This window comes from Eptesicus fuscus, chromosome 5, assembly GCF_027574615.1.
Source record: "Eptesicus fuscus isolate TK198812 chromosome 5, DD_ASM_mEF_20220401, whole genome shotgun sequence".
In the NCBI taxonomy this organism is placed as follows: domain Eukaryota; kingdom Metazoa; phylum Chordata; class Mammalia; order Chiroptera; family Vespertilionidae; genus Eptesicus; species Eptesicus fuscus.
Genome location: NC_072477.1, coordinates 42,114,546 through 42,138,735, shown reverse-complemented (window position 1 = coordinate 42,138,735; position 24,190 = coordinate 42,114,546). Strand labels below are relative to the sequence as shown.

Here is a 24,190-nt window from a genome sequence, read left to right as displayed (position 1 = left end):
CTCGGCAGCTGGCTCATACAGGCGTCTCGGGGAAGCAGGAGACACTCTAGTGTAAGACGAGGGGGCTGGCTCTGGAACCACCCCTCCCTGGATTATTCCTGATGCTCTTTTCTGGCTGTGTGACCTGGGTACTAGCACCTCCGTAAGGTGGCTGTGAGAATCCAGTAAGAATGAATTCTCAGTACCCGGCACACAGCAGGAGCTCAATACACGTCAGCCTCTCCCCTCTGGCTAAGCTTCCTCTTCCTCCTTGCCATTCATGACAATGTTTGATCAAAATAGTCCCGACCTGGGTTTCACCCTGACTCCACCTCTCCTTACCTTCATGTCACTGGGCCTTGGTTTTCCTCATCTATAAAACGGGTGCAATAAGACTTCTACTCAAGGGCTGATGTGAATGTTCAGTATGATTGACATCGACAGTTTTCCTCCCTCAGTCCCATCAGCATTAACCAGTCACAGTCTATTTTAGCTTCCATTTTTATAGCAGTTATTTCCATATCTATGTGAGTCAACTGATCCTTAAAGCCCCCAGAAAGGGAGCCAGGGCCAGAAAACCCAAGGCCAGGCCCGAGCGGCTCTGGATTTCACCCCACTCCCATGTTCTTTCTCCAGCTCCGGAGGCACAGAGCATGCCTACCTCGCTCATCCTCACAGCCCCGTTTTCCACAGCCCCGGGGCCTCTGGGAGGCCACCGCCCATCCTATACACAGAGTCAGGGGATTTCTCCAAAGAGAAGTGCAGGCGTCCCAGGCACCACCCAGAGGGGTGAGGTTTCCCAAAAGTGAGGTGCTTCTCAGAGCACCTCACCTACAGGAACTGCACAGGCGCCAGGGCTCACATGGGGTTCAAGGCTACAAGGCCGAGGATGAAGACATGTGCATGTGTATAAACTACCGCAGCACTTTAGTGTAACCCTTCTGGAAAACATGGCACCTTGCACGCGAGTGTTAGAGATGTCAACTTTTGGTGCAACGACACTACTTCTAAGCATTTGTTCTAAGAAATCCTCAAAAACGTGTAACAGAAAGTCCACTGTGGTGGTTAAGCTGGAAATAACACCTAACCATTGGTTAGGATGGAACACATCAGAGTAGTTAGTGGACCACTATCTACCCTTGTTAGATAGATGCTTTTGAAGACCCTTTAGAGGCAGAGAAATTATCGTAATAATGCTAAGTCAAAAAGGAACAAATGTGTTTCACACATTCCTGAGGCTCTCAAGCAGATGTTCTAGTTTACAGTCTGAACAACAAAACAATGGAAGGTATTCAGAATAAGGTCTGGTCCCAAGGTTGGCCTAACATTTTGTTTTTTTTTATCTTTCTCTCTTTACACTTCTCCCCGCCTCCAACATGAAGCTTTTAATGAAGAAAGCACACCACTGAGTCTTGCTTTGAGACCCAAAGTGTCCAAACGTAGTATCGGGTTACATATCCCATGAGAAAAGCTATTTTGTCAGGGAGCCCTGTCAGCGAGCAGGTGGTGTGGAATGCATCTTAGATCAATGGCCTGTTGGACTCAAAGAAGCCATCCCAAAAAAATTGTATAAAAAGATTTATTGAAATTTATCAATGACAAACAGACATAAAACTCAAAGTTTGGCTCTTCTGAGGGGGAGGAAAGAAACGGTGCAGATGCTCTTTTGTACAGATGAAACACGGGCCAGGAAGCACGTCACTCCTAAAGCAATCCAGAAGAGGGACATGAAAGCAAACCTGTACATTCACTAGGAATTTGCAGTCATTTCAGACTTCCACTAGGTAAGAAAATACAATTTTGCGCTAGTTTTTCCGTGCTCGGGCGTATGAAAACAAACAAACAAACCCAGCCGACATGCAGCAACATCTCCTGCACTTAGGTTTGTAAAAATGGTCTAAGCACAGGAGTACATGTGGAAGAATTCTCTTGTCATTTTGTAAAACAAAGCATTCTAATATTTTACAGAACAAGAGAGGAGAGTTTTTAAAAAATCTTTTAAAGAGGTTAACGGTTAAGGGTTTGCTTCTTCTCTTTTCATTCTAACCACCAGATCCATTTTACTCATGAGCTTGCTGTTTTCAGCTCTCTGGCTCATAGCTCCTACTCCTAAGAGCGACATCAGAGTCTTCTTCGTAGAACGAAGCCCACCACCATCTGTGAAGAGGGAAAGGGAATGAGAGATGGGGACTGTCCCCCAACCAGTGCCAAAATACGCCTTTAGGTTGCTATTTAAAACCAGGGCGTTGGATGCCTCTAGCAGGCCCAAGAAATGCAGAAACCACGTGAACCAGGACAAGAGGTAAGATGTGGCTGGTGCTCAGTCCCTCCGGGGCTTTGAGAAACCAAACTGAGGCAGCCTCGGCCTTCCAACCAACTCAAGAGACTCAGGAAATACCAGGAAATGTGAGAGACCTCCAAACCATCCTCTCCGAGGGTATGGAACAAATGCTCACTTGGTGTGTACTCAGCTATTGCAATTACAGGGACAAAAACAGACACAAAAAAAAAGTAGGGGAAAAAATAAAGAGTGGCAGTAAAAATAGTATTTTATTCCACCCCCTCCCGCCCACCCTCTCCCCACAACCCCCAGTACACTTTTCCCCTCTCGTTCCCACAGCAACGTTACAATCAGAAAAAAATAAGTTTCGGGGGGCGGGATTTGGGGGGTACGGGTAAAAACAGTCAAATCACAATAGGAATTTTTCAAAATAGGTTATCCACTTAGTCATCTTCTTCTCCCTCATCTTCAGGCTCTCGTTTTCGCTTCTGACCCTTTTCTTCTTCTGGAAGAGCAAGGAAAAGGCGTTCAGATTAAGAGTGGTCCTACCTCTAATTTACCACCCCCTTTCCCCTCCCCCCCCCCACCACTGAAGCCAGGGGACAGGCATCTCGGAAGCTTTGCCCTCCTGGCAAACCGAGGCAGGACATCTGCAAAGCCAGGCACCTGCAGCCTCAGATGGGCATGTTGTGCCCACTGCCAGGTCCCTGGGGTCTACACAATCTACTGTCAGCTGAAGGGGACAGCCGCCACCAGCCAAGAGTACAAAGGCTGCCTACCACCAGCCTCTTCTTCATCTTCCTCATCGTCTACTTCCCAGTCGTTATAATCTTCTTCATCCTCCTAGGAGAGAAGATGAGTGCCAGTCATCAGTAGTGCCCCGGCCACAGACCTGCTGAGGAAGCTACTTTCCCCAGCACTGATCTCAAAAAAGGCCTCTCAGAGCCCCCACGGACATTCTTTTCCATCACAGACCCCAGACCCCTTTAAAGATTCTATGGAAAGCTTTAAACGCCTGCCCCAGAAAATACCCCTGTCACATACAATACTTGCAAACAGTGTCAGGGGGGTTGTGGATCCTACCCCAGGTCAAGAACTCCTGAGCTGAAGTCCCTAGGACTCAGGCAGCATTCTAATCCAATGCGCTGCTCTCCTAGGAGAACAGGTTCCCAAGCAGACTCTCTGTCATGGGAAGTAGGCCATCCTTCCATCTGTCCTCAGTCTAGTGCTGGCTTCAAGGAAGACCCCAGTTTCAGCAAACACAGATTCTGTGGGCAAGTCCAACCTCACCCCACACAGCCCAGCACCATCTTGCAAACTTGGACCACTTGGAGGGGAGAATAAATTCCACTGAGGGCATCATCCCAGCTCGGTAAGATCCAGCCAGATGTGTGACTTCCTTCTCAACACAGGACCCTTGCTTTATGCTGCTCCCGGGTTACATGCTAGTTAAATCTCTGCCTGTTGAACACTGTTCCCAAAGCATCAGGCAGGCCATTGTTTAACAAGAACTTGGAGATAGACTTCTTTTTGTCAAGGGAGATATCCTTTTATAATGTCACAGAAGAATTCCTTAATCAGTCTGTTTGCTGAGATTGGGGTGTGTGTGTGTGTGTGTGTGTGTGTGTGTGTGTGTGTAAGCTCTCCTTTACTGGAAGCTGGAAAACTGCAGATGGTCAATGAGATCACACACACACACATACATACACACACACACACACCCCCAACCCTGCACGCTGCAGCTTCTGTGGCAGCAAGAACAAGACAAAAAAGCCCATTAGTCAACACAACTTACTGCCCTGTCCGGGGGGTGTAGGGGTGGCTGTTTTCCTAAGGGTTCAGAGGTGAGCCTAGCAGCCTACACCCAGGGAGAAGAGCAACCGCACAGAGACCAGGAGGAACCAAGCCCATCGCACCAGCTCTCCTCCCCGCCTGGGCTGTGCTGGCTGGGAGGTCCTGCCCAGGTCGGTGTGCTCAATCAGGAGACAGAAAACCGGGAGAAACCAGGAGCCTTGTCCATGCTGTCATAATTTTAAACCTCTCCACACCTAACTTTTATCATCAGCAAGAGCTGATGCAAAACCCCCAATACAAAACCCAGCACGCTGAGCCGGCATCTTGGAGAAAGAAGGGTGTGAAAGCCTAAAATAGCAAGTGGTCAAACACCTTAGTCAGACACTGTCCTTAAGCATTTTACTTATAAATTAGTTTATCCTCTTGACAATATAGTGAGTTGATCCCTGTTTACAATCCAGATGGCTATTTCTCAGATGAAGAAATAGAAAGGTCACGGAATTTGTCCAGGGACACACAGCTAAATCTCTGTGCTGTATTACCACTCACAGACAATCCCAGACTTGTCGAAAAACTAGGAACCAGTCAGTGTGGTAAGAAAATGGCACTACTTCTACTGTGTGCACTAGACCCTTGTCACTCTGATTTGGGATCCAGCAGTGTCTTTCATTATCCATCAGTTCAGGGCAGTCTTTGATTTTCCCTAATACACTGTGAGTGCTCAGTGAATTAACATATGAATGCAAAAGGGCAAGAAATGGGGACATGGATGCAGTAAGAACTAATTTTCACACAGAACTGAGGGCCAGGCTTACCCCAGCAGGTGAGGTCCTGCCTCCAGAATCCCCTCTCACCCACTCCTAATCCAACTTCCCAGGGCTTGCTGCAAGTCTGGCCTCTCTCAAACCAGCCCTGAGTCCCTCTTACTTGCTGACTCAGAGACAGCAAGTAAGAGGGACTCAGGGAGATGGTACCCCACCCAGCCAGGCACTTACCTCTTCCTCTCCACTCACATCCTCCTCTTCACCTTCTTCCTCCTCTTCTTCATCCTCTTCATCTTCCACTAGATGAGCATCCTCATCATACTCTTCCTCTGTGCAGTGGAAATGGGGACAAGAACGAATTGGTGGTGAGCTGGCTCCTCCCTTGCACAGCACAGGCCCCAGGCTGGTGGGCCTGGCAGGGGTGTTATGGTCCTCAGTGTGGGGCCTATGACCTCACACCCCACCAAAGCCCAAAGCCTAGATGCCTGAAGGTGATGTAACACATCCTAAAATGATCTAAATTATAAGCACTTGAAGTGGTGTGAGCAACAAGCCCTGGTCCCGTAGCTGTACAAAAATGAGAGACCTTTTGTGAAGGTTGAGACCACGGAGAAATGGAAGGATCAGAGGAACAGTTACCGGGCCCGGGAAAGCTGAGAAATTAATTCATTTAGAAAGAGCACCCAGCCAAACTGCTCACTTTAAAGCAGGGGTGGGGTACGTCGGCCTACGGGCTGTATGAGGCCCTGAAATATTTGGTCTGGCCCTGCCAAGGCATTAGGGGTGAGTTAATTAAATGTTTGACCAAATACAGCAGGCTAATTTTTAAGTTGATAATTCTGTATGGCCCGCAAATGATGTCATAAATATCCAAATGGCCCTTGGCAGGAAAAAGGTTCCCCACCCCCACAAGAAATCTGAGGCAGAGGGGAGAAGTGACTTGTTCAAGGTCACACATCAAATTAGTTTGTGCCTAGAAACCTGGTCTCAGGACTCCAGTCCTGGGCCCGTTATGTTGTATCACAAAGTGCATGAATAACTTGCAAAATACTATCTAACAAGGGAAATCTTGGGTCTGAATTAACCAGGCAAGTATCTCCATTCTCAACTCTACTCTGGCCATGAAGACCCATGGAAAAGCCACACTGTGCTGGTGACGAGGGAAGGTAAGAGAAGGTGCCCTTTCCTTTCCCTCCCTGCAACCCTGGCTGCTCGCCACACTGCCAGGGAGCCCACCAGGCCACCTGCAGCCTCCACTTGCCCGGATCCCTCACAAGTTCACACCCCAGAGTCCTGGACTGTGGTTCTCTGGGCTGCAGCCACCAGGGGGCCCCACAACCTCTCCAGCTCCATGACTGGACACCTCAGACCATACCCCACCTTCCTCTATCTGCTCCCACCTCCCTGGGACAGTGTCTGAGTCTAGAGTCACACTAGACAGTGTAGAATCTCATTTCCAGTGGGACTTTGGAAAGGGGAAAAAAAAAAAAAAAACCCAAGTGAGGCTTCAGCTAGATGGTCTTTAATAAGTTACTACACAGAGTCTAAGGCTGTTTCTCTGGGGCTCACGCACGGTTCTTTTAGGGGGGAGTCAACCAATGACCCAGATTAGGGACACCAGTAAACACAGCAGAGAGCCCCACTCCCTCCACAGCTTTGGAAGGAGATTGACAGTCCTACCCCTGAGCAGCCAGTGGGGCCTCCCAACACCCAGGCCACCCCTCGGTAAAGCAGGGAGGAACCAGGCCTGCCCTGGCCCTCACTCGGCCACCCACCATCCTCATCCTCCTCCTCCTCCTCATCCAGGCCCTCTACGTAGCCCTCGGCGTCGGAATCAGGGGCCTCCTTGTCGTCCCGGTCATAGCCGTCGAGATATGTAAGTTGTGGGAGGAGCTTGAACACGTTTTCTCGGTAGTCGTTCAGGTTGGTTACCTCACAATTGAAAAGGTCTAAGCTCTTGAGGTTTTCTAACTTTTTCTGCAAGCAGAAAAATAAAGTCAACAGTGAGTGACCTGTGGGAGGCAGGAGAGGAGGGGACAGGCGGGGCGAGGGGAAACAACCAGGGAAACAGGTGGGGATGAAGTGAGACAGTGTGAAGAGCCAAGGCCACAGGGGGAAAGAATTCTGATTTGGTCCTGCTCGGCCACAGTGTCCACCCACTCACATCACCCCCGGTTGGTGGGCCTCAGTTTCTTCACCTGGAAAATGAAGGGTTGGATTTTATCGTTAAAATCTCATCCAATGCCCACACTTTCATTCTGCTTGAAATTAAGTGGGGCTCTCTTGGTGCATGAGACAAGAGCTGTGCTGCCTGCCCCTGTGACGAGGGGCCAGACGGGAACTAAAACGGCAGCATGAGCCAACATACTAACCCCTGCTGCTAGAATAATAGGAGTTAACACAGCACTTGGGTATTAACTCAATTTGTCCTCAGAACCCCGACCCCGATAAGGTAGAAATAATTGTTTGCTCGTTTTCCAGATGAGGAAGTAGAGAACTGAGGTTTGGAACCCAGCTTCACCCCTGTGCATACTCTCCGCCATGCTGCCTGTCAAAAAGGACAAGAGAAAACCCAGCGGAGGGTCCAGATTTTGTTCATGGCACTTAACATGAATAATTTGCTCTGTCAAAGCTTTATGTAGGAGGGTCTAAGCTCATACAGTCCTGCTTGGTGTCTGAGGAAACTGAGGCCCAGGAAGTGGAAGGGTCACACAGCTGGCAGGAGGACCCTGCCCCAGGCCAAGACCCTGTTCCCACGGGGCCAGGCCTAACAGGCGACTAAAGCCACCGTTCCTCAGGGTCAATGTCAGGAACCAGGCTGCTCTCTCAAGAGCTCAAGACAGAGACCTGGCCATTCTCAGCGGTTGGTCAAGGGCAGGGAGGGAATCTGGGCTGTGGTTTGGGTGGGTGAGCCCAGCACCCCCAACCAAAGCAGTTGCCCACCCTTTAGTGGTGAGTGTAACCCATCAGTCACACTGATCACTAGGAAAAGGAAGCTACAAAAATGTGTGGTCTGGGTGGGAGGAGCATGGTGTGTGTGTGTGTGTGTGTGTGTGTGTGTCTGTCTATATCTGATCTCTAACGATGACTGATTCACAGTGTTTCATACACTCGGTCCCTCACCACCCAAACACACAGCTAGACCTCCACACATTTTCCCTTTTGTAATGAGATTAAGATTTCAGATATACAAAATAGTTCTGCTTTCCGATCAGAGGAGGACTTGACAAGATGTTCTATGGGAAGCCCATTCTAGTGAGTGACCCCAGGCCACAGATGGGCAGAAAATGTCTAACTTCCTGTTCTGCCACCTGGGCCATCCACCAGCCCCCCGAGCACCCACAGGGGGCAAAGAGTGCTTTTTGGACAAGAACCCTATAAACCCACCTGAGAAGTGCTCCACCCTCCGCCCTCAGAAAAGGAAAACTTGGCAAAAGACCCTCAGGCCTTTCCCCTGATTCTAAGTTGCATGGCGTACGAAGTGACTCTTAGGTGTATATTTACAATAAGTGTGTTTATTTCGGGTGGTAGTATTTCTATCTTTCAAAAAAAATCTACTAATGAACCAATGACACATCTTACAGTTGACCTCCTTAAAAAAAAAAGAAAAAAATCAAGATAATTCAGCCATTCAGATCCTGCTTATGTAAAAATTGTTATCCTGACCAGGACGTGCCGTTCCGGCCAGTAAGAACGTTTGGGAGGACAGCAGAGGAAGGCCGGCATGAGGCTCCCAGACCACAGTTCTCTGCCATCCCAGACGGCTTGTGTCGGGGCCAACCCATCTCTCACCCTTCGGAGGCACCAGCCTCAGGCCGGTCCGTGACCAAGGAGAAAGCAGATTTGCCTCCTCCGGGATCAGCCTAATTCTCGGATGGATCCTCCCTCCCCTAAGAGGGACCAGGAGCCTGGAGAAAAGCTCCAGTTTCCAAAGGGACGCAGACACTGCGTGAGGAAAAGCGCTAGGCCAGACGCTGAGGCTAGGGGCCTAGTCTGCACCCAGACGGCCAGCCTGGCTGTGTGACCTGGGCCAAGGCACTAACTTCTCTAGGTCTCAATTTCTTGACGGATGAAGCAGAAATAGTTGCTCAAACTCTATCTCACAGCACACAGGGGGAGTTAAATGAAGTAAAAAAAAAGTAAAACAAGTGGGGGGAAACTCAAAAGCAGCATTCGCTGCTATCAGTCCTGCCCTCCGCCCGCCCGGTGGAGAGGGAAGGACCCAATGACTCACCAGTGGCTCTATTGTGCTGAGGTCTTTAATTTTGTTGCCACTTAAGTTTAGATGCTTGAGGTTCGGACACTTTTCTGCCAATACTTCCAGGCCCCCTGAGATTCTGTTATCGCTTAGTTCAAGCTAAACAAGGCAGGGAAATAAAAAGCAGAAACAGCTCTTAAAACGAAGGCTGTATGCTCAGAGCCTAGCAGACAGCGGGGCAGGCAGCTGGATACACCCTCAATTATGCTCCCTAAACACGAAGTGATGGCCATTTCTCCTCCCTACCCCCACCGCCTGCTTGAGGGCGCACACACATGTGCGCGTGTGTACACACACACACACACATTCCTCTACACTCTACTTACCTTCTTAAGTTTGTTTAACTTTGGTAAGTTTGCGACTGAGGTGAGGCCTACGTTGATTGTACTTAAGAATTCCAGTTCTTCAAATTCATCTGTGAGGCCTTCGATTTTGCCTTCATAAGACCGACAGTTGTCCAGGACAAGCTCTTTCACCTGGAAAGGGAAGGACCGTGTGAACGGAGGGAGGAATGGGGCCCAGGCAGAAGGGGTGTCAGGCCTCCTCGGAGGACGGCGACAAAGCCAGGAAACAGTCCCTCGCACATTAACAACATGCCCACCCCGGCCTTTCTACCCGGGGACTCAGGTTGAGGGGAGCGGAGCTGCAGAACCAACCAGGGGCCACTCCAGACAGGAGGCACGGCTGAACTGTAGAAGATAAATTCAGAAAGCCCTGCTGCATCGGCAACGCTGCCATGCATCACCACAGCCTCCAGATCCTGGCTCTAACGTTAGGGGACCTCTGGGCCTCACCCCACGCCCAGCATGGCCCCAGCTTGACCGGCCCGAGGCCAGCTCCCTCCGTCCCATCCTCAACCCCCGTGCTCCCTTCACCTCCATGTGTCTGTGACCTTCCTCCTGCTGGCGTACCCTCCCCTCCCTCTCGCTCTCACACCGCTCTTGCCACCAGCCATAACCTGCCCACCTGGCCTGGAATTTGTCACCATGGTCACTGCTTGGCCTACCCCAGGGTACGGAGAGACAATCAGGGGCTCCTCCAACGCTCCATTCGCTAGAGCACTGCTGTCCCACAGAACTTCCTGCGGCAAGGGAAACCCCTGCACTGTCCACGAGGGGAGCCACTAGCCACGGGTGGCCACTGAGCAGCTGCAGTGTGGCTGGTGAGACCGAGGAACAGAGTTTTAAATTCAATTGAACTTTAATTAATATTAAGAGACACATGTAAGCTACCGTAACAGATATCTCAGCTCTCGGCTTTGCCCTTTGGGGTCCTGAGTAGATGTGGAAGGAGAGAACGGAAATCCATAAACCAGGATGGACCCATAATGAAATGCTGAGGGCAACAAAGTCCAAAAGCTGGTCTTTGGAGGCACTTCTATGGCTCTGCCCCATGCCCACCTCTCTGGAGGCAGTTTGCCCTATTAGGGGTCTTGGATTCTCCTCTCTTGGACCCCAAATCCTTTATTTCTAATGAGGTAGAAAGAACTGATAAAAAAGCCACCTTCTCATTAGGTTGTTAGAAGGCAGACTTGGCTGACGTGGGAGGCCAGGCTTTCGGACAATAGGGACACTAGCTGAGAAGAGCGACCCTGTCTCAGGCCTGAACGGACCCAGGGAGTCAACCAGGGCCGCCAGGGTGCTGGCCCTCCAGGCAGATGCCCAGTTACCCACTCAGGTCCCTGACAGGCTGGCACGGCAGCCCCTGGCCTCCCAGGGCTGGCAGGCACCTTAATGATGATTCCACCTGGCCACACCTGGGGCCTGCCACAGCACCCCTGCCTGCTCCCTGCAGCCTCCAGGAAACATGCACTGCTGCCGCCTGGACATGCTGGCCCTGGGCCCTCTCCCCACAGGTCTGACCTCTCACCCCGGGTCACACGGACAGGCCTGTCCTTCCCAGCAGCAGTCTTGCAATGTCCCAACGGTCATTCCTGCCCCTCAGAGCCTCTTCTTCTCAGGGATAAGCAGTCAGACCCCTAACCTGCCTGCCAGGCTGCCCCCGCGCTTCCCTGCAGCAGGCCAGTTTGCTTAGCTTTTCCCTGAAGGGTCCAGGATGACCACCTTCCCAAGGTCGTCCAGGTGCCCCTCCGATTGGGGCATCTCTGGGTCAAATGCCAGCTTGGGGGAACAGACCCACAGCAGGCCTGCCGTGCCCCTCCTCAGTCTACGCTTGCCAGTGGGCAGTCTAGGAGAGCTCAGGGCACATCAGTGCTCTCTTCCTCCCTGCTGGAGAGATGCAGGCGGCTCAGCCCGGCACAGCATTAATCCCTCACGGCTAGGGAGCTCTGGGCCTGGGCACTGGCGCCAGGGCCCACCTTTCCTGGGGCCTTTCCTGTCCTTTCCCACTCCCTCAGGCCCCAGGAGAGGCCAGATGTCCAGGTCAAGTCACCTTCTCAAGGTCAGTGGCAAGAATGCCTGGGAATAAGTCCTACCCTAGGGCAGGAAATCAGTGTAGAGCCAGGAAGCCAGGCCTCAGGGGAGCAGAGCAGATGGAGGGAGAGCAACTGTCCTGGGGGAGGGAGGACCCTCCTTCAGTCTGTGGTAAATGCCGGAGTCACAGGGCCCACCATCTTCTTTAGTTACTGTTTCCTTGGAAGGTCTTGGGAGTTCTGTAACCTCCACCAAAGAAAGACAAATATGAGAACGGATTCCAATCCACCCTCAACGATTTCAGACATGCAATTTCCCTAACCGGGTCAACGGCTTCTCCTCTTAAGGCCCTTAGCCAAGGAGAAGGCCCACAGCTGGGGGGAGGTGGTGCTGCAGAGTCAAGGGAATTCCTCCTGGAAGTCGACCTCTTTCCCGGAGCAGCTCAGTGCTGCCTGGGAATTCTACAGAGGCTCCAGCTCCAGCTCCAGCTCCAGCTCCACACCAAACTGGAGGCCATTCCTCTCGGGACCAATATGCAAGTCCGTGCTACTATTACTACTGTGTTATTCATAACAATCCTGGGCTCTTTCCTGAGCCCTCAGCAGGCACCCTCTAAGTGCTAGGCCCACAGTGGGCAGTCCCCCATTTCTCAAGGGCAGAAGTGGCCACAGGAGGGTGTCTGCTGGGCCCGGTGGTCAGTGTTGGCTCCTGATGATTTCTGACGTTCTCAAATATGGGGCACAGGCGCTCCCAGCGCGCCAACTCAATCGGACAAGCTGCCCTGACAGCCACCTGCTCCCCTTTTACCCCTCTTTTAACTGTTCGACCAGCCAGGTGGGGGCCACTCCCAGCAGACCCCACCGTGGTTACACTTCCTCAGTAACCAAAGCACAAAACAACCCAGCCCTCGCTCAGATGAGGCTGAAGCCAGGGAGCACAGATCTGGAGAGGGGCTCGGGGACCCCACTCTCCCCAGGGAGCAAGAGGCTGCTTCCAGTCACTGGCAAGGGAGGCCTGTGGTGTCGGGGAGCCAGGTCTGTGGGGTTTGCAGGTCTGTGGGGCATGCAGGATCCCCGGGGTTTCTGCATTTCCTTCCTGTTGGGGGTTTCAGCACTCTTAGGGGAGAGATTAAAGAGGAGGGGGGCAAGTCCAGGCTTAAACCCCAGGGTGCTAATATCACCAAAATGTACAAACCACACTGAGGGAAACCCACTTCTTCTTTGTGGGTTGATGGGGATGGCAAGTAAGCTGTCCGTGAAAAGTCTGAAATGGGCCAAACAGGAAAAAACAAAAAACAAAAACGCCAGCCCAACAGCAGAAGCCATTGGACCCACCCCCTTCCTTGGAGGAGGGCCACACTTTCTTTGAGCTCCCGAATAGGAACAGGCTATCTATCCACACCTCCAACCCGCCCCAGTGTTCCTTAAATCACTTTGAACTGCTGCAACTGCACCCCACTTCCTCCTGCCTCTGCTTGGTGACCATGCTCTAACCTTCCAGGTGAAGAGAGCATCCTTGGCATTCAGGGAGTGTTCTCCTTAAAAAAATAAATAAACAAATAACTAAAGGCCCATTTCCTCCTGCCAAATCCTGGGTGTGAGTTAAGTGCAAAGTTAAAATTAAACCGGAAATTTGTACTTTGGGTTTAGACTCTCTCCCAACTCCACTGGCTGTTTAAAAATATCCGAATGTGGTTACACTCTTTCTAGTTCAACAGCTGGGACGACACTGCTTGTATCAGGAACTCTTCAGACACACCAATGGCAAACCCACACAGGACCCTCTGCTTCAGGCCTCAAGTGCAGACACCCCAGAGAAGCCTGAATATCCACACTCGGCCCCAAAGAGATGTGAGTGCGGCACTAAGAAGTTCCCTAGAAGTCAGACTGCCCGGCCCTGGTATTTCCTGAAAAACTTGTCCACAAAGCAAGAACGCAGTGGCCATTTCCCACCAGCGAGAGCTGTGAGGTCCATGATCAACATGAACACATTTTTACTGAGGAACAACCCACTGGTTGTTCCAAAACTGTGCAAGCGTGTCTTTACCGCGGCTCCAACTTGACCATTCCTCTGTGTTCCCAACACTGCAGCCTGGTCCTGGCCAGTCACGTAAGCCGCTCTGCTTCCAAAGGGGCCTCTGTGACAGCAGGGACACTGGACTCCTGGGAATAGGCCCTGACTGGAGGCCAAGGACCCGGCTGACGGGCTGAATGAACCCTGACTGTATCCCTGAGATGCTGGGCTCAGCCTCTGCAGAAAGGGGATGATATGTGTTAACCTATAAAATGCAAACTCTGGCCTAGAAAACATTCCCAGCTTGTGGCCACCGCCTGGGGGGGGAGGGGGGGTCGGAATTCAAGTTCCTAAACTGACCTGAGAGGCCCTCCACTCTGGATCTCCCCCTCCGCCCTCCAATCTCACTGCTCCCCGCCTCTCATCCTTGCACAAGGCCCCCCTCCGCAGGCGGCCTTCCCCTGCGTCCAGCTCTGAGCATCCCAGGGCACCGAAGGCAGCTGCTGCATGAATCATTTAATCGTGTATTAAGCACCCGATCCTCCTAGAGGTCAGGGACTGTCCTTCTCCATAATCAGCCTAGCGGGGAGTGGACACCAGAGCAACTGCCTAACAAATGCCCTGTCTATCGTGCCGGGCACAACACTAGGTGCGGGGCACACAGAGTAAGCCAGACCATGAAATGTACAATGTGACTGGTCCGGGACCGGCTGAATGAACACCCTGCCTCTGTGAACAGCGGCAGCAATGGTTTCCCGTATGTCTTGTATCCCGGAGACCAGCGAACTGTGCACACTCCTCCCCCCTGACCCGGTGCTCTGCCCTTCTCTCCAGACACAGTGCTCCTGGGTCACTGTTCACCTGGGCCAACGCTGAGGGACTCGGAGGGGACAGTGAGCAGGAGGTGTGGGGGCTGGCTAGGAGGAGGCAGACAGCTGGTAAACAACTACGGTCCTGTGTGCCAGCTGGGAGGCATACTGTGGGACCTAGAAAGACAGAGAAAGGGGACACACATGTCAAAGCCAGGACTGGCCATGTAATTTGTAGGGCCCAGAGCAAAATGAAAATGTGAGAACCCTTGTTCAAAAATTATTAAGAATTCCAAGACAGTGACAGCAGCACATTAAACCCAAGAGCAGGCCCTTCTAAGCATGGGGCCCTGTGTGACCGCGCAAGTCACATGCCCGTGAAGCTGGCGCTGATTTAAATGGACAACTTGGGCCTCAAACAGAGTCCTCTGAAGGCCAGAACCAGAGAAAAGGAAGCTGAGAACTGCTCTTTATTTTTCCAGCATTTCCTAAGGCAAGGTGGAGAGGTGGACAGAAGGCAGGCTCTGGAGTCACGAGAGACCTGGCTCAAATCCATTCTCCACTTGCTTGCTCATCTCACCCCTCCTGAGCTCCTGCAATGACCAGAGTGCTGATCACTTAGGGTTGGATTAAATGAAATAATACTTTGAACGCCCCAGTTGTGGAAAAAGCCATTTTCCTTCCCCCTGATCCAGTCACGTTTATTGCTGTGTCCCCTCTCAAAGCACAAGAATGAGAACAGCCCGACTGGTGTGGCTCTGCGGCTGGGCATCGACCTATGAACTAGGAGGTCATTGTTCAATTCCCAGTCAGGGCACATGCCCAGGTTGTGGGTTCAATCACCAGTAGGGTCATGCAGGAGGCAGCTGATAATAATTCTCTCTCATCATTGATATTTCTACCGTTCTCACCCTCTCCCTTCCTCTCTAAAATTAAATATAGATAGATAGATAGATAGATAGATAGATAGATAGATAGATAAATGAGAACAAAGGCAGGCCAGCAGATCTGAGTTATTACCTCAGCTGTTTGCAAGGCTTCCTCGTGGAATATACAAGGCCTTTTAACACTTTGGAGAACTAAGATGGTGTACCCCAAACATACCCCTTTATTTTACATCCACGCCTTGATTCTTTTTTTCCACTAACCTCAACCCTTGACTGTCTTTTTTCACTGAGCAAGACTTCAATACATATTTGTAGCTTTGGTTTCAACCTTGTCAGTCCCTGACCAATTTAGTTTTCCAGTTCCAGCCTTGCACAGAAGAGAAGACTCAAATCAAATTGACCCTGTGGTGGTTTTTTTTTTGTGTGTGTGCTCATGGGTTTTAAATAGGTCAGCTTTTAAATGGGCCATCCCCTGTTGCAGATTTCTAGCTAGAAGGCCAGGCTGTTCGAGGCACCAAAGCAGAGGGGAAACGTGTTCGATTAGAGTGATAAATGCTTGTGATTTTGTCATTGTAACCATAAAATCTAGTTTTGCTTCACAGTTGGTGTGACAAAACCTGCAAAAATCAGTGAGGTTCCATGGGGTGAAAGTCAGGCTCTGGGAGAAAAGTCAGACATTTCGAAAGCTAGACGGGCCTTAGGGATCATCTAGGTCAGTGGCTTGCTGACCACAACGCACAGTAAAAAATCCATTTACACCTTGACTCAGTGCATACCTTTTTGTGTGCATCTAGACATACACGCTGAAACAAAACTTACCCTGTTAAAATTACTCCTTTCTAGCACGTTAAAAAATTTTTTTTAACCCATGGTTTGCAAAATACTGGTCTAGTTTAGCCCTCTTTTCTCAGAGGAAGAAGCCAGGTCCAGAGTTTGCCTAGAGCTTAGGAACCCAGGCTGGGTGATTCTTCTGCTGTACCACGTACACTGTACCGCTGCTCTTGCCAGAAACCAGTCCCCTGTGGAAGACCCAGGAATCGTCCACGTAGCTTTCAGTTTCTGTTAAGAGGAGGGTATTCCTCAGCCTTGATGGTAGCGGAGACAGGTGTCCACACCACTTAAAGATCTTTTAAAATCTTCACTAAGGGGCAGGGCCCACATTACTAAAAAAAAAAAAAAAAAAAAAAAAAATCTCTCCAAGATAAAAAAAAAAAAAGCATCGGAGTGTCTGGATTTTGTTTCCTACAATAGAGCTCTGGAGGCACGGGCGGGGTGGGAGCACATGGCCGCGGGAAGTCGGTGACGCCATCCTTATTATTTTAGGGAACCAAGGAACGCAGCGGTAATTAAGCTGTCGGCCGGCAAGGATAATAGGCTGTGCGCCGGCTAGGGGAGGGCTTGCATTAACATAAACCCTGTGACTGGCTCCCTCGCTGCCTGGAACTGGATTCCTACCTCTTCCGCGGGTGTGGGGAGGACTTGGTGGCTGTCTCGCCAAGACAGAGGAGCTGCTTCCACTGCAGATGCTTCCTCCAGCCAGAAGGACAGACTCAGAGCGGTAACCACCCCAGGACCCGCCCAGGTGGGTGTAGGACCTGGGCTTTGGGCCTTCCAAAGGGCCTGTTTAACTTCTTGAGAACTTCAGCAAGGCTGGGGCCCCTCCCTGATGTTCTGCCTTTGCTTTCCTCCCCTAAAATCTCATTTCTCCCTTCCAGCCATCTACTCCACTTCAAGGACTTGTCAGTTCCACCTCCTGCAGGAAGCTTTCCCTGGTTGCCCAGCCCTGCACTAGCGCTGCCTGGTTTAAGAGCACAAGAAGGAAAGTATTCCAAGAGCAAGAGGCTTAGAAAGCTGTTTGGGAGCCAGGAAGTGGGGAGAAGTTCAGAAGGGAGAGATGAGGCTCTTGGAATTTGTGGGTGGCGTGATCCATTGAAAAAAACTTGGCAGGCTGCATCTTCTAAATGGTTGTCCCTTCCTACCTTCAGCAGATCCCAGAAGAAGCAGGAGTTGGAAGCAGTCCAGTGAAGACCCCGGTCCCCGCAGGTGGCATGTGAATGGGACCAGAAAAAGGAAAGGGGGAGAAGATGTGGGCAGGTGCAGTGCAAAGGATGCTCGACACGCTGTTTGACCTGGACATGGTGCTCACTTTGCCACTGCCTTGCTTGTGCGCTGAGGGAGGTCATGTCCACTCTCTGGGCTTCTGCCAGCCCCTCGTCCACATACTGAACAATGGGGCCTGAGTACAGAGGTACGATTCCTTCTGGTTCCAAAGTTCTGTCGTCCACACACTTTTAGTCCCACCCATACCCAATCTCAGTCACTGTGCTCCAAAAGTAGGTGGGAAATTTCATGGGCTAATGAAGCCCAGAATTCATCACTAAGGGATGCCAGAAAGGAAATACAGGACACTGGTCAATTATCCTGATAATTACTGAAATGCAAAAATCAATCATGTAGTCTATTAAACACATCTGGATCACAAAAACAGCCCCCAGAAGTCTGTGGTATTGTGTTCCAAATGTGGGAGTCTGACCTCCTCCATGTGATGTCCGCCATCTCACAAGGCAGCAGGAGGCAGGCACCTCAGCTGACAGGGTCCCATTCTCTGCTCAATAACCCTGTGATTCTTAAAAAAACCCACACCATCCACAATGACCTCATTACAGAGCCACAGCACTGGCCATGAGGAGACTGAAGAGGAAGGCCTAGAGAGCAGGGGTGGATAAATCCTGGTCAATCTTCCTAAAAAGCTGCTTTGATCACCTCCCATCAGTCCCTGTCCCAAAGCTTTTAATGGCCATGGGGATCAAGTGCAAATCCAGAGGAGGATTTCCAGTCCCCCCACCATCATGGCTCTCTGACCAAACCCCCTGTGCCTCCTCTGAAGGTAGTCTGTCCCCGCCTCACCCCTCTACCAGGCTCCCTGACCTGCAGCGAGCACCATGACACCACCTGGCATTTCTTCCCCGTGTTACAGTAATTAAAGCGCTTCCCCAGGCATCATCACGTTTACCTTGTCCACAGACAAGTGGAGTTCTATCCTCCCAGGGAACTTGTCCCTCTCCATCAGGCCCTCTGAGAGGCACTGCTCGGCCACAGGACATCTGGCAGTCTTTATTCCTGCTGCCTCTCCTCCAAACACAGCCTTTCTAAGGTCTCAGCGGCCCCCTGGTGCTCTGCCTAGAGGGGTTAGCTTTCATAAACACAGGTCACTCAAGCTAGAGAGGAAGAAGTGGGGTGGGCAAAGGCTAACCCTTATTCACTTTCTAAAGCAAAGTGCCCCACTGACTCCACTGTTGGGCAAGTCAACCAACACAAATATATTTTTTAATTTTTAATATTTTTATTGATTTCAGAGAGGAAGGGAGAGGGAGAGACAGAAACATCAATGATGAGAATCACTGATCAGTTGCCTCCTGCACGCCCCCTACTAGGGATCAAGCCCACAACTGGGCATGTGCCCTGACCGGGAATTGAACCATGACCTCCTGGTTCAGAGGTCAATGCTCAACCACTGAGCCATGCTGGCCGGGCAAAAAAATATATTTTTTTAAATGGCTTCCTGGGCCCTCTGTCCCAGCCGACTAATGCGGTTGATTTGGCTACTGCGATCAGATTCAAGGATTTAAGCCTGGCTGGGCTGGGACCACTTGCCGACAGCAAGGGCTGTCTGCTGCAGAGATCCTGCCAGAGTCCCTGGGTCAGCAGGGTCTGAAAAGGGAGCACAGCCATGGGTTTCTGCCATGGGTGTAGTGTGGACCATAACAGCTACCCACTCCCTGTGGGCCCGAGGGGAAGAATGGCCTGCAAAACAAAAGTTCATTCATTTCCTCAGTTTTACTACTAAGATCCATGAGCTGGCAGTTCAAAGCCTCTGTCCAGCCCAGCCCACCACCATAACCCACCTAAGAAGAGAGCACACCACTCAGACTCGGAGATCCAGGCACCTTCCACAGCCCTGGTACTAGGCCTCTGCCGAATCCCCAACTGGCTTTTAAAACATGCTTCAGAGAATGCAGGGGCTACATCTTTGCCACTTCTGCGGAACCAGTGGATCCAACCCAGCTTCTCGGGCAACTGAGCCAACCCAGTGATTCACCCAAGGTTAGAGTTAGCCCACTGAAGAATCAAGCCTTGGGCCAGCCTCAGTTCTCTTAACTGAGGGGCCACACCCCTAAGTCACAAGCCTCTCCACAGGGAACTCCTTGAAGCGAGGAAACCGAGCAGGAAAAAGAAAAAAGCTGTTAGGAAAAGAGCCCCCTGCCTGAATTCAGCTTCCTCCCTCCCACCCTGCCTCCACTCACCCCAGTCTGAACAGAGTGCAGAAGAGGCAGGAAAAACTAAGTGGCTCCAGAGATGAAACCCTCGACCTTGGCCTCCTTCCCTGCCAACCCTACCCAAAGTGACAAAGTATTGGCAGTGACAGAAACAGAGCAAACACTGCTGCACTGAGCCCTAGTGTCCAACCACCAGTCGGAAACCGCTGATTTGGGCAGAAACGGAAACCAATCATGCATTAGAACCTAAGGCAGGGGGCTGAACGTTCCTTCCATCCAAGGTCACACACAAGAAGCGATTTAACCTGATTTCTCTTCTCCCTTAGAAAAATTCTATAAGTTAAATGCTTATGATAAAAGGATTGGGGATGGAAGTATAAGAAATGCTAAGAAGTAAATGTTAGTTCCTATGTCTAGTAACTGGAAGGGGGGGAAATGGAAAGCAATGGAAAGAGAGAAAAAAAGGAAGGAATGGGAAGGCGAGGCCCTGCTGGGAGAAGAGGATGATGAAACATGGGGAGACAGACAGGCCTGAGAGAAAGACACAGGCATTCAACGACAGGGAAGAAAGGAGGAAGTCACAAGGCTCACATTACAGGCTTTGCTTTACTTCCAGAGCTCCGCCCTCTTCACCTGCATTTTGGTGATAGAACTTTTCTTTTTTTTTTAATCTTTATTGTTAGATGATAGAACTTGACCTATCTTTACTGTTTTGTTTTTTTAATAGAGTTGAGTTCATTGTCGTTCACAGATCTACAGCTGCGTTAATCTCAAAATGCTAAAATACAAAGACCGTACAATCTTTATAATCCTTGAGGATCAGGGAGGGGCTGGACCAGTAGAGATGATGTAAAACAGAATCCAATGTGTTAGTCTTCACCAGAAGCTCAGGAAGGAGGTCCTGCCATCCCAGGCTGTGCTGACAGAAACAAGTAGGATGGACCAACATGCCTCCCTCAGCATCACAAAACACTCTGCTCCCATAGGGCCAGACTTCAGATGCCGAACCTTGAAGCATTACAAACTTGAGGAAGGCAACCAGAGAGGGAAGATGTCTGAAAACTGACAGCTGGACGAGCAATGGCAGGAACTAGGGATGTTTAGGCTGGAGGGTGGAAAAGACTCTTGATCACTATCTTTCTCCAACTATTTGAGGGAGTGTCATATGCAAATAGAAGTACATCTATTCTGTGTTCCTCGGTGGCGCAAGAACTAAGATCAGTGTGCACGAATTACAAAGAGGCAGTTTTTGGCCCAAAATAAAATACAAGAGGGTATTTAAATCATTACACTGTCCCATAAAATGGGCTGCTCTGAAAAAATAAATAAGTGAGCTCCCTGGAGGCTACTAAGGGATTGTCTGTAAAGAACTTCACACATAAACAGTGCTGAACGGTTATTAAATGAAAATATTGCATGATGAAGCACTGAAAAGAGATGAGCCTTGGGTCTTTTCTTCTCTTACAATGCTATGGTTTGATTCTTTCCTCTTTTAAAAAATATATTTTTACTAGAGGCCTGATGCATGAAATTCATGCATGGCTGGGGTCCCTACGCCTGGCTGGCGATCGGCTGATCTGCAGGGCGACCAGTGGGGCGATAAGGGCCCTCCCACCCCCCCCCTGGCACCCGCCTTGGCTGGCCTGGGGCCTGCGGGCTGGGGGGCAGCTCCTGCATTGAGTGTCTGCCTCTGGTGGTCAGTGCACATTACAGCGACTGGTCATTCCACTGTTCGGTCAATTTGCATATTAGGCTTTTATTATATGATTGATTTCAGAGAGGAAGGGAGAGGGAGAGAGAAATAAAAACATCAATGATGAGAGAAAATCATTGATTGTCTGTCTCCTGCACGCCCCACACTGGGGATTGAGCCCACAACACAGGCATGTGACCTGACTGGGAATTGAACCGTGACCTTCTGGTTCCTAAGTTGATGCTCAAACCACTGAGCACGCCAGCAGGTGATTCTTTCCTCTTTAAAGAAGTGTTACTACTTATTTAGGCGACAGGTTCCATCTACTCATTTGACAGTATTTACAGAATCTATTAGATGCTGGACACCCATGCTAGGCACAGGAGATACAGCAGTAAACAGAACTAGGTGCCTGGCCTCCAGGTTACAGTCTAGTGGGGGAGCAAGATAATAAGTCAGTAAGTGTATACATCTGTACATAATATATGTAAGTGCTACAAAGAAAAAAAGGGGGGATAGCAATAGCAACAAGGGACACTCCTTTAGAAAACGTGGCCAGGGACAGCCTAGCCAAAGCGGAGTTTTCAGTGGGACTTGAAACCAAGCGAAGACCTTGGGAAGAGCCTTCTGGGCAAATGGAACAGTCAGGGCAAAGACCCTGAGAGTGGGGAGTGTGCATGGCCTTCTGGGGAACAGCCAAGAGGACAGGTGGCGGCAACAGAGTGTGTGGAAGAAGAGAAGGAGAGGAAGTGTTGGTGTGAGCATAGGGTGGGGAGAGGGCAGCTGTCTGTCACACATTTGGGGAGCACTGCACGTAACTGCTGGTAGGGCGGTGGGTTTCATAGGCAGTGGAATTAGCATTGTTTGGACCACATCAAAGGGGTAAGAACTAAGACCCAACCATAGGCCTGGGATTTCCCTTGCCCTTTCTTAAAGGAAAAAAGAGAAGGAGCTTTAGTCAGGATTGTGCTCACCCAATGTTTCCAGGTCGAAATGGGGTACACCCCTGGGAAATACCCCATGGTAGAATGTGTTGATTATGAGAGGCTGGGCACATGTGAAGTAGTCAGAAAGTCTGGTTTGGATCTGGGCTTTACCACTTAGGAACTGTGTGGATGTGGGTAAGATTTCACTGAGACTCAGTTTCCTCATCTGTAAAATGCAAAGAAGAACTCCTACTAATTTCATGGTCTCCGTAAACTGCTATCCTGGAGGAGGCTGGGGAGGAATTTTACAAGGTTTCTTACCCAAGACTTTGCACCCAGAGAGTAGAGACGAGGTGTTATGCAGCTCTGATTCCCCCACGCTGCCTTGCATGCAGCTCTCAACAAATGTTTGCTGAACCGAAAAGCATTAAAAATAATCTGGGAAAACATTCTGCCACTTTTTTCTTCCTATGAAACTCCAGTTTGCCAGAATGCTCCAGAACAGTCTCTCTTCACTGTAATCCTTCACTTTGGGGGAAGAACCAACTGAGTCACATCAGGGCAGGGTTCTCATGGGATAAACTCCCAGGAACAAGGCCTGACCCCTCTGCAGAAGGCTCCTTGTTCTCCACCCCACCCCAGCCCCTCTCAAACGGTCTGAGCCGATCCAGGTCCCGGCCACCAATGAAAGGGACTGTATACCATCACACCATCGTCAGACAGGGCCAGGGTCTCCTGGAAAAGCCCACACAGGCTGGAGAGTCACAATATATGCAACATCTCACTCCACAGGAAGCCTTGATCTAATCCAACTGCCCAGATGAGTAGAACAGCTGGTCCAAAGTCACTTCTGTTATTTAGAAAAATTTGTTTTAAAAAGTAACACTTTCATTCTCATGGTTTCAAAACCAAGAAAGTATAAGCAGTTAATTCTCCCTCCCATCCCATCCAGTTAACCACCTCACCAGGATTTGTTTACACATATCTTGTTTTTCTCCTCGTTTCATATTTGCATTGTGTTCTACTGTGAGGGGGTGCCATCATTTTTCTTGACCAGTCCCTTACTGATGAATATTTGGGTTGCTTCCAATTTTAGCTCTAATAATTCCACAATACAGATAAGCTGGTGCTTATGTCACTTCCCGTTCGCCCAGCTTATTAACCAAGAAGCTGGAATCAGATCCCACTTCTGACCTACAAGGGCAGCCGTCAGAGCCTCAGAGTCCTCCAATTTAATGGACTCGCTACTGTACCTATGTAGGCAAGTTACTTCCCCTCCACTCATTCAAGAAATGTTACTCCAGAACCTACAAGTGCCAAAAAAAATTTTAATCTTCAAATGTAAATGTATTAAGATATTCAGCTATGCCTGTCAGTGCACCAGGCACTGGGGATCCAATGATAAAGGTACCCTTGCCCTCTGCCTCAGTGTCCAGTCTGCAGGGGATAAGAAGGGACTGCTACAATACACAGGGCAGTTAGTTCAGTGGGCCTTGAAGGCCATCTGATTCCCCGGCTAGAAATGGGCGGCCACACCTACACCTTAGGGGTGTTCTGAGGGATAAAAAAAGTAATGCTTGCTAACCAGCTAGCATGACACAAGGCCTATACTAGGTGCTCAATAAGGGGTAAAACCTAATTCCTGTCCCAGAGGGGGTCTTGCTGATGGCCAGGAGCACCATGATCACCACGCCTGCTCCACAACAGCCATGACTCCTTTCTCGCAGGTCAGAATACACTGCTGCTGGTTTTGAGGCGGCACCTCAGCCCCTAATTATGTCTCAGCCTACTTTTACTGGAAAACAATGTGGCCTTCTCCCACTTTCCAGACCCTCTAGTATCTGAGGCACCCTGGGGACGCTTCTCAGCTACGTGTACAAGCCCTCGGGCGTGAAGCAAGTCAGAGTGTAAAAGGAAATCCAGACATATTCATTAAGGCCCTGGCCCAGAAAGGTAAGGGCAGACACAGGAAAAGTGGATTTCATGGGGATTTCCCCAACAATGTAAAATAATCATTTAATGGGGTCGGGGGGGCGGTGAGGGGGGAATCTAAAGAAAAATCATTGGACCTCACATTTATTGTTCACTTCAATATATATTCTATTTCACACAAAGAACATTTTTAAAAATCAGAAAT

The 24,190-nt window shown here is 50.2% G+C and overlaps 1 protein-coding gene across 2 annotated transcripts in view; it reads right to left on the bottom strand.

Annotated features, from left to right (window-relative positions):
- Positions 1-2,553: 2,553 nt before the first annotated feature.
- ANP32A (acidic nuclear phosphoprotein 32 family member A) overlaps positions 2,554-24,190 on the bottom strand; it is a 38,292-nt gene continuing 16,655 nt past the window's right edge. For both annotated transcript variants that reach the window (XM_008139086.3, XM_054716096.1), the window contains exons 2-7: positions 9,403-9,552; positions 9,053-9,175; positions 6,594-6,795; positions 5,050-5,147; positions 3,040-3,103; positions 2,554-2,765 (exon numbers count right to left, since the gene is read on the bottom strand). In XM_008139086.3, coding sequence (XP_008137308.1) covers positions 2,704-2,765; positions 3,040-3,103; positions 5,050-5,147; positions 6,594-6,795; positions 9,053-9,175; positions 9,403-9,552 — 699 coding nt within the window. In that variant the 3' untranslated portion in view covers positions 2,554-2,703. The remainder of the gene's footprint in view (positions 2,766-3,039; positions 3,104-5,049; positions 5,148-6,593; positions 6,796-9,052; positions 9,176-9,402; positions 9,553-24,190) is intronic.